The sequence below is a fragment of the Drosophila hydei genome, unplaced genomic scaffold (genome assembly GCF_003285905.1).
Source record: "Drosophila hydei strain 15085-1641.00,03,60 unplaced genomic scaffold, DhydRS2 tig00008119-arrow-pilon, whole genome shotgun sequence".
Taxonomy (NCBI): Eukaryota; Metazoa; Arthropoda; class Insecta; order Diptera; family Drosophilidae; genus Drosophila; species Drosophila hydei.
In genome coordinates this window covers 7737406-7750632 of record NW_022045830.1, presented here as the reverse complement: position 1 = coordinate 7750632, position 13227 = coordinate 7737406, and the positions used below count along the sequence as shown (strand labels likewise).

The following is a 13227-nucleotide window of genomic DNA, read 5'->3' as shown; positions in this document are numbered from 1 at the left end:
GGAAAATAAAAGAAATGCAAAAAGACAGCGCCGGGGTGGGGTGGAATCAACTTAAGTTAGAACGTTAAATCAACAGCAGAGTGTAGAAAGAAAATAAATGAAATAACCAAATGAGGCTTAAATATTTATAAACTATTCGGGCCAAATGAGCGTCTAATTAAGTATAAAATGTCACTCAATTTTTAACAATAAAAATTTATGTTTCTTCTAATTGTAGAATGAGCCGCCAGCATCAGCGGCACCATCAGCAGCAGCTGCAGCAGCAACAGCAGCAGCAACAACAGCAGCAGCTGCTGACAGCCCAACAGCAGCAGCAGCAGGCGCTGTTGATGGCCGAACATGCCGCTGCCGCGGAAGCCGCCGAGCTATTCGACCTGCTCTGCGTGGCAACAACAATGCGGCAGATCTTGGCCCTGCATCGGGCCATGTGCGAGGCGGTGGGGCTGCGGTCATCGCCGCTGAACGACTTCTATCCGAAGCTCAAGGCCAAGGTGCGCTCCTGGAAGGCGCAGGCGCTGTGGAAGAAATTCGATGCACGCGCCGCACATCGCGTCTATGGCAAGGGCAATGCATGCAGCGGTACTCGCGTTCTGGTCATTGGCGCCGGTCCATGCGGCCTGCGCACGGCCATTGAGGCGCAGCTGCTGGGCGCCAAGGTGGTGGTGTTGGAGAAGCGTGATCGCATCACGCGCAACAATGTGCTGCATCTGTGGCCGTTTGTCATCACGGATCTAAGGAATCTGGGAGCCAAGAAGTTCTATGGCAAGTTTTGTGCCGGCTCAATCGATCACATTTCCATCCGACAGCTACAGTGCATGCTCCTCAAAGTGGCTCTGCTGTTGGGAGTTGAGATACATGAGGGCGTCAGCTTCGATCATGCACTGGAGCCCACGGGCGATGGCACCGGTTGGCATGCGGCGGTCTCACCAGCGGATCATGCTGTCTCCAACTATGAGTTCGATGTACTCATCGGCGCCGATGGCAAGCGAAACATGCTGGACTTTAGGCGCAAAGAATTTCGTGGCAAGCTGGCCATTGCCATAACGGCGAACTTCATCAACAAGAAGACCGAGGCCGAGGCCAAGGTGGAGGAGATAAGCGGCGTGGCCTTTATATTCAATCAGGCCTTCTTCAAGGAGCTGTACAGTCGTACGGGCATTGATCTCGAGAACATTGTCTACTACAAGGATGAGACGCATTATTTCGTGATGACCGCCAAGAAGCACAGTCTGATCGATAAGGGTGTCATCATTGAGGACATGGCCGATCCCGCCGAGCTGTTAGCATCCGCCAACGTAGACACACAGAAGCTGCACGACTATGCACGTGAGGCCGCTGAGTTCTCCACGCAATATCAAATGCCTAATTTGGAGTTTGCTGTCAATCATTATGGCAAACCGGATGTGGCCATGTTTGATTTTACCTCCATGTTTGCTGCCGAGATGTCCTGCCGCGTAATGGTGCGCAAGGGCTGCCGGCTGCTACAGTGCCTTGTGGGCGACAGTCTGCTGGAGCCATTCTGGCCCACTGGTTCGGGCTGTGCCCGTGGTTTTCTGTCCAGCATGGATGCTGCTTATGCCATCAAGCTCTGGTCCAATCCACAAAACAGTACTTTGGGCGTTCTAGCTCAACGTGAGAGCATCTATCGCTTGCTCAATCAGACCACACCCGATACCCTGCAACGTGACATCAGTGCCTATACTGTAGATCCGGCTACACGTTATCCCAACCTTAATCGCGAGTCCGTGAACAGCTGGCAAGTGAAGCATCTGATTGACACTGATGATCCATCAATACTGGAGCAGACTTTTATGGATCCGCATGCGCTGCAGTTGCCGCATGTCGAGACGCCAGGCAGACGCAAGCGTCGCAGTGGAGGTCAGTAAATATCCACTAATTAATATTTATATATGCTAACGTTAACTATGTGCTCCTGCACAGATGTCCTGCCGCAAGGTGCCATTTTGTTACGCTGGATCAGCACGCAGTTGTGTGCCTTTCCATTTGCCTCCGATCTCAAAGAACCCTCGGATGTCTTTCGCAATGGTCGTGTGCTGGTCGCCCTAATCAATCGGTGAGTGGATTCTTGAAGTAGTTTAATATTATTTATTTATTTTTCTTATTTTCTGTTTAGCTATCGACCTGATCTTATTGATTATGCCGCTACCAAGGATATGAGTCCGCTGGAGTGCAATGAGTTGGCCTTTGCCGTGTTGGAGCGGGAGCTGCACATCGATCGCATCATGAATGCCAAACAGTCCTTGGATCTGAGCGATGTTGAGTCGCGCATCTGGCTAACCTACTTGGACCAAATTTGTGATCTATTCCGTGGCGAGATACCCCATATCAAACATCCCAAAATGGACTTCAGTGATCTGCGTCAAAAGTACCGCATCAACCATACGCATGCGCCGCCAGATTTCTCCAAGCTGCTGCAGACAAAGGCCAAAGCCAAGTCGCCCATGCATGATGCCGTCGACGTGCCGACAACAGTGCAGCGGCGATCTGTGCTTGAGGAGGAGCGCGCCAAGCGACAGCGTCGCCACGAGCAGCTGTTAAACAGCGGCGGTGTGGCTGCAGGCACAGCTGCAGCTAGCAGCACAGGCAGCAACAATTTGCAACAACAGGGTGTGTTAAAGATAACCATTATACAAAAAAGATCCAAATCCAGAACAACAAATGTGTCCAAGTTACCACTCTAAATTCTATAGCCGGAATAAAAATAAAGTTTTGTACATAATCATGTAATGCTCGTTAAGAGCTGGAGATCATTAGGCTTACTCTGCTAATACGGAAATCCCAAAATACTGAGCAATAAGAACAGTTTGACGATCTCTTTCTCTGATATGTAGTGCACATTAAAAGCTAAAAATCGTACAGATTATCTAAGTTATAGTAATCAACTATGAACTATAAGGTCACGTTCGTTGTTTCTGGTATATATATATATGTAAATAGGGCCGCTAGTTCTTTTTTTCGATTCTAACTTTGCCTCTTTGTTTTCTTTTGCAGCTCAAAGTGATACACCGCGCCGCTCGAAGAAACGTCGCCAGGCTGATAAAACGGCGAACATTGTGAGTAGATGCTTCGACTTTATCATGGATTGGTTCACTGGCGCATTAAATGTTGCTTGAAAAGTGATGCCATATCGAAATTTCTCTTATGTAATATACATATATAAATCCATTCAATTGGCAAATTATGCGCATATGTTTAGGAAAGGCCATCACTTTTCAACTGTGTCAACAAACTTCTCTTTCTCTCTCTCTTTCATACAATTCTCCTTAAAAACTTACGCTCATACAAAAAATATTTGATTGTAATTTATTGTTGAACGCTTGTCATACAAATCATAAAAAAAAAACCGAATCAAAAAACATAAACCAAGGTTAAACTCATACTGAAAACAGCTCTCTTTCATGAACTCAGTAACGTCATAAGCGCATACGAATCTATCAACGAGGTCAGTTCGATCAGTGTCCAAAGTTTTGCCATTTGTCATCCGTTTACCGCGTGCTCTCAACCCATTTGTAACTGTAACAGTCGATATACTTCTACTAATCCCGCTGGATCCCATACCGATCGTTAGTCATGTAGTTCTCTAGTTTAGTCTATGTTTTATGTCTATTTCATATATGATTACACACTCTTCCTTGCCATACACAAACACACACACACACGATCACATACTTGTGTCCTGTGCATACTGTGAAATTGTCAAATCTTGACTTTCCACTCTGCTGCGCAGGAGGAGCGCCAGCAGCGTCTGAAAGAAATCGAGGATAATCGTCAGGATCGCATGAGCAGGCGACGCCAGCAGCGCTTCCATCAGACGCAGAATTTCTACAAGAGTCTGCAGCTGCTGCAGGCGGGCAAGCTGCTCCGCGAGGGCGATGGTGTGGCTGAGGGCGTGGCCGAGGATGGTACACCCTTCGAGGACTATTCGATATTTCTGTACCGGCAGCAGGCGCCCGTGTTTAACGATCGCGTCAAGGAGCTCGAGCGCAAACTTCTGTTTCCCGTAAGCAATAAGGATACGATTCAGAGATCCTTCCATTGCCTGACTCTGCCTGCTGGTTTTCTCTATGTTGGCCGACACAATTTGCTGCACGTCGTGTCTGTGTTCCTTATGTTTTGTCTTGGCTCCACTCGCCGTTCAGTCTTTGCTCCTAACACAAACGAAACTAACTGAATTGCAGGCTCTTTGCCTATGACTAACAAGAAAAGCAACTGAATTGTTGCGGCATGAAGCGGAAACTGTTTCCCAGAAGCTTCGCCCTAAATCTTGAATCAGCTAATTTATTCTCTCAAGAACTTTGCTAATCTGCGGCTAAACAATAATGAAAAGCTTGGTAAAGATGTTGTCCTAACTAAAATCTATGTTTAAGTTAGCTACTACGTTTTATTAGCGTGCTCTCCGCCAGATACTAAAGAAACTTGCGCTAAGTTCGTTCATCTAACTATGTTGGTCTAAAATCTAAGTTTTATTTCTTTTATTGTTTGCGTTTTGGTTTTGATTGTTTTTATGTATTACGAAGAAGATGTTTATTCAAATTTATATTTATTCAAATTTTGATTTCTCCACTCCCAACTAAAATGTTATCCATGTCCGACATACAATTAATGCAATCTGACACCCACACACAAATATATACTTGACTTCAACTCGAATGGCTGCTGCACTGCCCATCGTCGAACCACCGAAAATACTATATCCACTTCCCAAAAAAAAAAAACAACAGGATCGCGAACGTAGCGATATACCCTCGGCGATGCCACGGAGCGCTGCCGATGAGCAGTTCAGCGATCGCATCAAGAACATGGAACAGCGCATGACGGGCCGAGCCGGCTATGGCAGTGATAAGAAACCCAAAGATCTGATGCGTGCCATTGGCAAGATCGATTCGAGCGATTGGAATGTGCGCGAAATCGAGAAGAAAATCGAATTGTCCAAGAAGACCGAGATCCACGGGCCCAAGGGCCGCGAAAAGGTGCCCAAATGGAGCAAAGAGCAGTTCCAGGCGCGTCAGCACAAAATGTCCAAGCCGCAGCGCCAGGATTCACGCGAGGCTGAAAAGTTTAAAGAGATAGATACGACGCTCAAGAACCTGGACAAACAGCTCAAGGAAGGCCACAATCTGGATGTGGGCGAGCGTGGGCGCAACAAGGTTGCCTCCATCGCCGGGCAATTTGTGAAAAAGGACGAGACCAATTCGGATGAGAAAAATGCTAGCAGCAATGCCACCACCAACACCAACAACACTGTCATACCAAAATCTGTGAGTAGTGCGTTCGAACCGTATCATTATCCCGGGTCTTACGTTTATGTGTTCTATATCCCGTATATGTAGTTTAGTTTGTATTATGCTTATGGCTTATCTTAACTTAGTCGCCGCGTGTCCTTATGGTATAAGGTTCCTCGTGTATAGCTGCTGTTGCTCTTGTTGTTTTAGCTAGCGTGCTTTTAACTTAGGCCATTTGCACCTACACACACACACACACACACTCTCACACACAACCACATTCATATGTACATGAGAATCAACTTTTATTAAGACGCACCTCAATGTTGTTCGCTGTGCTAACCCCAAGCCAAATGTATGTATATAATTTCTTATGGGATTCATGTTCACAGAGCTCCAAGGTGGCGCTCGCCTTTAAGAAGCAGGCCGCCTCTGAGAAGTGCCGCTTCTGCAAGCAAACGGTTTATCTTATGGAGAAGACCACCGTGGAGGGTCTGGTGCTGCATCGAAATTGCCTTAAATGTCATCACTGCCACACCAATCTGCGCCTTGGCGGCTATGCCTTCGATCGTGACGATCCCCAGGGTCGTTTCTATTGCACTCAACACTTCCGACTGCCCCCGAAGCCCATGCCGCAGCGTGTCTCCAAATCGAGAGTAAGTCAAGCTAAAAAACCAACTATTTATTTATTTATTTTCATCCACATTGGTAACTGCTTATCCCGCAGAGATCCGCTGCAGCGCAGTCTCCTGCACAGCAACCAGCAGCTGCTGCAGCTGCTGCTGGCGCTGTAGCAGCCGCTGAAGCGGTGCAGGCTATGGATACCACGCCCGCCGGTGGAGATCAAGTAGATTTGTTGGAAACCTCAAGAGCCGCTGCCTCGGCTGATGCCATGTCGGATGATGAAGCCAATGTCATTGATGAGCATGAGTGGTCAGGACGTAATTTCCTGCCTGAGTCGAACAATGATTCACAGTCGGAGCTGTCCAGTTCGGATGAGTCAGACACAGAATCGGATTCAGAGCTATTCGAGGAGGCAGATGATTCGCCATTTGGTGCTCAAACTCTGCAACTGGCATCCGATTGGATTGGCAAACAGTATTGTGAGGATAGCGATGACTCGGATGACTTCTACGATTCCAGCGAAGGCATCGCGGGTTCGTAACGCATAAAAATTACCTTTGATATTTACTTTAGTTCTTGGTTGCCTGTTGCAGATGATGGCAAGGACGATACCGAGGGTGAGGAGTTCAAGAAAGCCCGTGAGTTGCGACGCGAGGAAGTGCGGCTGCAGCCATTGCCCGTCAATCTGCCCACGGATACGGAAACCGAGGTGAGTCTCTTTGATCTACTGTCCTTTGGCTATGGGAAACTAATATTATTATCATAATTTTGTTTTTAATTTTCTGTTGTATACTCTGATGATATCATTTATACAATTACCATATAAACATTGTCTCTAAACATGGTGTTGGTTTTCATAAATAAATAAATTCCCACGTAGAAGCCTCAGTTGAGTGTAGAAAATAAGGAAAATGTGGAGCGAGCTTCGCTCAAGTCGGCCAACTCCTTCGAGTCGGCCAAGAGTCAGCCAAGCACGCCCATTGCAGCTCCTACACGTGCTCAATTGGAGCAGCTGGAGCGCAATGCGCCGCGCAAATTTAGCAGCGAGATCGAGGCAATTAGCGAAAAGCTATATCACCTAAATAATATGGTTAAAATGAATAAGGATCTGGAAGTGCTGGCCAAGGAAAACCTGGTCAAGAGCGACATATTGAACAAGCTTACGCTAAAGGAGAAGTGGCTAGCCGAGAACGCGGCTATAGCTGCGGGCATGGCCAATCCTATGAAGGCCCCCAAAGCCATCGCAGCTACAAGTGCTGCTGCACCACCCAAGTCCAAGTTTGATGAGAAATATGAGAAGATTGTAAGTGCTCCACAGCCGGCGACTGAGCCAAAGCCAAAGCCAAAACCTGTTATTGATTTTAATCTGGACGAGTTGAAGCCTCGCAAACCTAACTTTGAGGAGCGGCCCAAGGAGCTGCTTAAAAAACCAGAGAGTCTTAAGAAGCCAACTCAGCTGAGTCCGAAACCTGAGCGTAAAAGCAGCGCCAATGTCAGCCGCTCCAGCAGCACAAAAAGCAATGCCAGCTCCAAGTCTAGTCCTCGCCTAAGAAAGGCGCCGCTGCCCGATGACAGCAAAATGCAAATCGAGAAAATTCTGGGTGCAATCAAAAAGCCACAGCGCAGTGAAGTAGATGAAGATATGGACATTGATGACGATGACGATGCCTACGTCGATTCGCAAAGCAATACACAATTAAGTAGCAAACTCAAGGAGATCGGAGCCAGTAGCTTTGCGGGCACTATGGATCATATTAAGTCTCAGCTGATTACGCCCACGGTGCACACCGCTAACGTGGATCTCTCCAAGTACTTTCCCAATCAAAAGGAGGAGAAGAGTGCCGCAGGCAACACTAACAAGAATCAGAAAACGTTAAAGGATGTCGATCTGGCCAAGTACTTTCCAAGTAGTCCGGCACCGCAGCGACGTGCCGTTGAAACAGTAGCAGAACGACTAAAGAAGTCTCAAACTGAGGCAGCCATACCACGGACCCCGGAGGCACAGGCGCCACAAGGTGCTCAAACGGATTCCAAAACTGATTCCAAAACAAAGCCTGTGCCGCCCAAGCGGCAGGCATCTCTGAACGCCTTCAGTTTACGCGATCATCAGCTGGATGGAGCGCTCGACTTGAGCAAGAAGAAAACACCTGTTAAGGTGGTGGCTGCAACAAAAGCTGCCGTTAAAACCACCAACTCAACCACCTTGGTCAAGGCGACAACCACGCCGAAGGGCAAAATAAAAATTATAAAGAAAATCGTGCCCAAAGGCACAAAGGCCAAGAAGGCAGCGGCTGCTGCTGCAGCTGCCGTAGAGCCAGAGAGCCAAGTGCCGCCTCGCGATGAAGCTGAACGTATTCTAGATGAGATTTTGGCTGATGGTGAGACACGTTCACCCAGCTCCGAGTATCAGAAACTCTTTAATGATGAAAAGTCACCCAGCGATCTCTCGGATAAGATCGAACGCATACTGGAAGAAACGGGCCTCGATCTCGAGCTTGGGTTACCCCGGCGCAATAGCAAGAAGCTTTTGAAAACCAAGTCACTTGGCGAAGGTGACTTTGATCTCGAGCCCAAGCGACTGAGTGGCGTCCAAAACATACTGAAACGATTCGAGTCCATGAGCTCTGTCAACTCACAGCAAAGCGATGAGCAGTCATCGTTCAAGCTGCGCCGCATGGAGTCCAGCACTAGCAATATGAGTAGCCTGAATCGTTCACGCGAATCTCTGGTCTCTGCCAGTGACTCGATGAGTGATTTGGAGAAAACTATGGACTATTTGCGGAATGAATGGCGCAACGAGGCAACAAATTTTCTGCAAAAGAAACGCGATAAGTTCTATGCACAAAAGGAGGAACAGCAAAAGGAACTGGAGATAAAAGCGGAGACCAGTCGGGGACGTGAGCTGCCTGTGCAATATCGCGACTCCAAACTAGCCAAATTCTTTGGTCTAGCGTCGCGTAAATCGCCCGAGAAGCGCAAGTCGCCCATCAAAAAGCAAAAGTCGCCCACTAAAAAGCAAAGTTCGCCCAGCAAAATTCAAAAGCCAGCTAAAACTAACAATTCGCTGGAGGAGCTGGCCAAGATTAGCAATGCTCGGCAGGCGAAGCAAGCGCAAAAAACACCAACAAAAGCCGCCCCAAAAATCAAAAAAGTTGAACCCAAGAAACCTGCAAGTCCAGCTCCTCCTGTGCCGGATGACTTGGAGATTTTACATTTACTTGATAAGGCCACAGAGGCCAAAGAGCTGGAGCTGGAGCGCTCCAAGACAAAAAGTCCACTCGTGGAGGAAGTATCGTTGCCAACAGCAAACGAAATTGTTAACATAGAAACGGAGACTGCTGCCTCTCGCCCGATTGTGGAGGACATTAAGAACCTACCCAAAACCGGCTGCGATAAATCGCTAAACAGTTCCAGACGTGGCTCTCAATCCAGCTTGGTGCTCTCGCGACGACAATCGGACATTTCGCTGACCGAAAAACTAAATCTAGATGCTTTGGAGGCGCTTCACAATATCGAGATGGAGCGCGATGTCGAGCATGTCGATGAGGTCTTCCAGAGCATGGTTGAGGCAATAGACCAAACGCCAGATATTACTGTAGATGACGATTTGGATGCCGATTCATTGTGCACCACCATTAGCAAGAGTCCTAGTGCCCAGCCCGTTACGGTAGTCAAGCGTGGCAGCTCCGAGGAGGAAAGCATCGAGAAACTGTTTAGCAAATTTTCCGATGAAATGCTCGTGAATGTGGAGTTTGATTCAAATGATGAATTGATTGGAATTAGCCCAAGAAGTAGCCTGATTCCCGGAAGCTCCGCGGAACGCGATTTTGTGGATAAGCTGGAGTCCTTGGAACGCGATGAAGCTCCCTTGCGTAGGGTGGAGGAGTTAAATCGTTTTACAAGCGGGCAAAACGCAGAATTCGATGAGCTACCCGAAAATCATTTTCCAGCGCGTCCCCAACGCAGGCAAAAGAGCAGTTCCTCGTCCAGTGAGCCCACGCTGCCAGTGGCTCCACAGCGGTTGAAAAAGAAACTGGCCAAATTGGATCCAGAGGATATGCCGCCTTCCGTGCAGGATTTGCTTCAGAAACTCCACGTTAACAATGTGCAGTCGGAGCAGGTGCAAATGCCAACGATGGCTTCTGACGAAAAGCCAAAGTTCCCGACACTTCTACCCAACGAGGATATCGTTGATCACGTGGACAAAGGGAAAGACGTGGTTGATCATGTGAACAAAGAATTGCCAAAGACCAATGCTAACGGCTTTAATAAAGTAAAGCCTGTGGGAGATGTGATACCAGAGATAATCATAGAACAGCCGCAACATCCGCTTACAAAATCCTTGCAAGTGCAAAATAATAATCCAATAAAAAGCGACAGCTCCTCGCATAGTAGCCTTAACGAGCCTTCAAAGCTCGTGACGCCAACCAAAGCGCGCAGCAAGGAGAACTCACTCGATTGGGATATGGAGAAGCTGCCTGCTTCGCCCATGCCGCGTCGCAAGCAGCCACTAATCCCAGCCTCTAAGGAAGGCTCGTTGGAATGGGATATGGAGAAGCTGCCCAATAGCCCAATGCCGTTGCGTCGTCGCTTACCCGTAATTAAGCCATCTGATGTCTCTCCCAGCAGCTCTATACAGCTGCTAAATAATCTGCCCAGTGTTGATGATGATCAGGCCATGGCAGAAGCACGTCTCATTCAGGAATTCGAGCTAGAACGCCGTCAGGCGCTGATTAAGCGGGATGAAAGCTTCGAGGCAATAGCTGCCGAGCAGCGTCGACGAGATTCACTGCAGAGCAGCAGCAACTCCAGCGGCAATTCCAATGGCAAGCGTAGTCTTCCTCCACCCACACCTCCACAAACTAGCGTTCGACGTGGCACCACCCAGGCGAGCAGCAGCAGGCGCGAATCCACAAGGCGCGAGGGCACGCCTCCCATGTTTAAGAAATTGGATTTGGGTGACGATAGTAACTCGACGCTAGATTCCACAGCGGACTCCACGCGACGCAGTTCGTTTGCATTTATAGAATTACAGGACAACAAGCCGGTAATTGTGCCTATGCCCAAAAAGCTGCACCTGCCCAAGCTGGAGGCGCCAAAGTATGTGCCCGAAGCAAGGGCAGAAGATGAACCGGTGCCGGAGGTCTTCAAGGATCGTGCCTGGCCCAATCCGTATATTGGAGATCTGCAACCGGACAGCGAAGATGAAGAAGATGCAGAGCAAGAACTGAAAAAGCAATTGCCAGAATACGCACGCTCTGACTCCCCGCCCTGCGCTGCCTTCCAGAATCGTCAGTGGCCAGATGGCAAAACGATTTTCGAGCAGAGCAAACGGTCCGATTCGCTGGAGGTAGATGATGTGCTCGGCTTCCTGGACACCAAGCGACGCAAAAACAAGAGATTCAATAATAAGCCACGTTCACAGTCACCGCAGCCTTTTAAGCCACTTGGAGCCAGCGCTCGCCTGAGCTCTAAGTCCTTTGGTGATCTCAAGTCTGGCCCTTCTGTATCCACGTCACAGCAATCACTATCTGCACTATCCAGTCAAGATACAGACACACGATCGACCACAACTACTGTGGCTACTTCGCGTCCATTGAGCAATATTAACTATGCTGACCCAGTGGATGCCAACATGCGAGCTCTGCTGGATCGAAGCAAACGACTGCACGACCGAAAACGCGACTTTGTCAATGAACGCGTTGTGGAGCGAAATCCCTATATGCGTGATGTCATACGCAGCACGGATCGCAGCGACTACATGCCGGATGATCAGTTGTCCAGCTATAGGCCACGGCACTACACCAGCAGCTTGCCGGCAAAGCCAACAACGACGACGACAACGAGTCGTTTTCCTAGCTCCACCTCAGCCTATGCGCGCAGCCCTGCGCCACGCAGCAATTATGACTACCTCAACAGTGGGGCCACCAGCAGCGACTACCTCAGCAGAAGACCATACACGACATTGGGCGCCTCAACTACGTCCAACTATTATCCAACTACAGCAGCAACAAGTTCCACACATCTCAGCGATCTATTCAGGCGACGCAGTCCCGCCTCCATGTCCAGCTATGGGCGCAGCGATTACGGCCTGCCCGCCAGCAAAGAGTCGTGCGTTATCTCTTAGTAGTTAGCCTAAATATTTATCAAAAACAGCAATTTCTCTTTCATATATATTTAATCAAAATATCACCAACAACGACAACGAATATAGAAGACGTCTCAACTATTTTCTCTACTGAGGCCACAACGAATTCTACACCACAGCCAAATGCGAAAGCAACACACGACCTCCCATGAAACAGAAACAACAACAAATTCCCCTAAACTAACACCTAAACAAAAAACATGCCAGGATATTTTTATTGTGGACCAAAATCTGGTCCACACTACGTTCCCCGTCAACCGAAAGAACCCATCGCTACAGCCTGTCCGCCCGCCTGCCTGTCTGCCACGCCTACAACTTAGTCAAGTCTGTCCCGGTCTTGAGATAAAGAAAGAAAGAGAGAAAAAGAGAGTTACACCTTTGTTAGCCATAGCGTTTAAAAAGCGTCTGGGTACGATCTATAAAGGTAAATTCAATCAAAACTCTACACGAAATGTTGCGCTAACCCCCGAGCAGCTCGATCAAAAAAAAAAAAACAAAAACAAAGTTTGTAGTCTCTAAAACTATATATAGACAAAATTGTTGTGCCGTTCGCCCTCGTTCTATGTACCCCATAACCTGCCTAAAACCTACACACTACACTTAAAACCCAGATCTAACCCATGTAACCAAAGTCTGCGTTGTGTTTAGTTCGATTTTGTATTCGTATGTACCTTTCTGGATCGTACCTAAAGGCATGATGTTGCCTCTGTTGCTGCTGCTGCTGCCGCTGTCGCTGTCGCTGATTAACCCAACAAGCAACCACAACAACAACCACAACAACAACAACAACAACAACTACAATCCAAGCTATGACTAATTAAGCATGTTTGACAATCCAAGTCATAAAAGTAAATCAAAAAGAATACTGCCGAGCTTGGGATCTTGCTGATCTTAGCACCCGCCTTTCTCTTGATGCTTTTTTGTTCATATGTTATACGTTTTATGTGCACTGCTTTATTGTATTGATTATTATGTTGATCAAGATATTAAATCCTATTGGTCCATGGCTACACTTGCAGGTACAAACCGAATCCGAGAGCACATCGCCCGATGAAGTTGAGCTTAACTCTGCCACAGAAATATCCACCGATTCAGAATTCGACAATGATGAGATCATACGGCAGGCGCCGAAAATCTTTATTGATGATACACATCTAAGGAAACCCACAAAAGTTCAGGTAAAAGAAATCAGAAGTACGCAAAATGTAGCAA

The 13227-nt window shown here is 47.8% G+C and overlaps 1 protein-coding gene across 12 annotated transcripts in view; it reads left to right on the top strand.

The window, feature by feature from the left end:
* The window catches only part of LOC111595671 (F-actin-monooxygenase Mical), a 49162-nt gene that overhangs the window by 29052 nt on the left and 6883 nt on the right, over positions 1 to 13227 (top strand). For 4 of the 12 annotated variants that reach the window (XR_003944307.1, XR_003944306.1, XR_003944305.1 and 1 more), the window contains 12 exons: positions 218 to 1878; positions 1942 to 2074; positions 2135 to 2628; positions 3013 to 3074; positions 3749 to 4021; positions 4743 to 5279; positions 5636 to 5899; positions 5971 to 6400; positions 6461 to 6576; positions 6748 to 11978; positions 12082 to 12439; positions 13035 to 13105. Coding sequence is in view for 6 of the 12 variants with exons in the window: in XM_023309507.2 (XP_023165275.2) it covers positions 219 to 1878; positions 1942 to 2074; positions 2135 to 2628; positions 3013 to 3074; positions 3749 to 4021; positions 4743 to 5279; positions 5636 to 5899; positions 5971 to 6400; positions 6461 to 6576; positions 6748 to 11982; positions 13035 to 13193 (9363 nt within the window). In the remaining 6 variants the exon portion in view is untranslated. Of the gene's footprint in view, positions 1 to 217; positions 1879 to 1941; positions 2075 to 2134; positions 2629 to 3012; positions 3075 to 3388; positions 3605 to 3748; positions 4022 to 4742; positions 5280 to 5635; positions 5900 to 5970; positions 6401 to 6460; positions 6577 to 6747; positions 11983 to 12081; positions 12440 to 13034; positions 13194 to 13227 lie in introns of those variants that run through there. The other 8 variants (XM_023309500.2, XM_023309499.2, XM_023309504.2 and 5 more) reach the window with 6 other exon arrangements.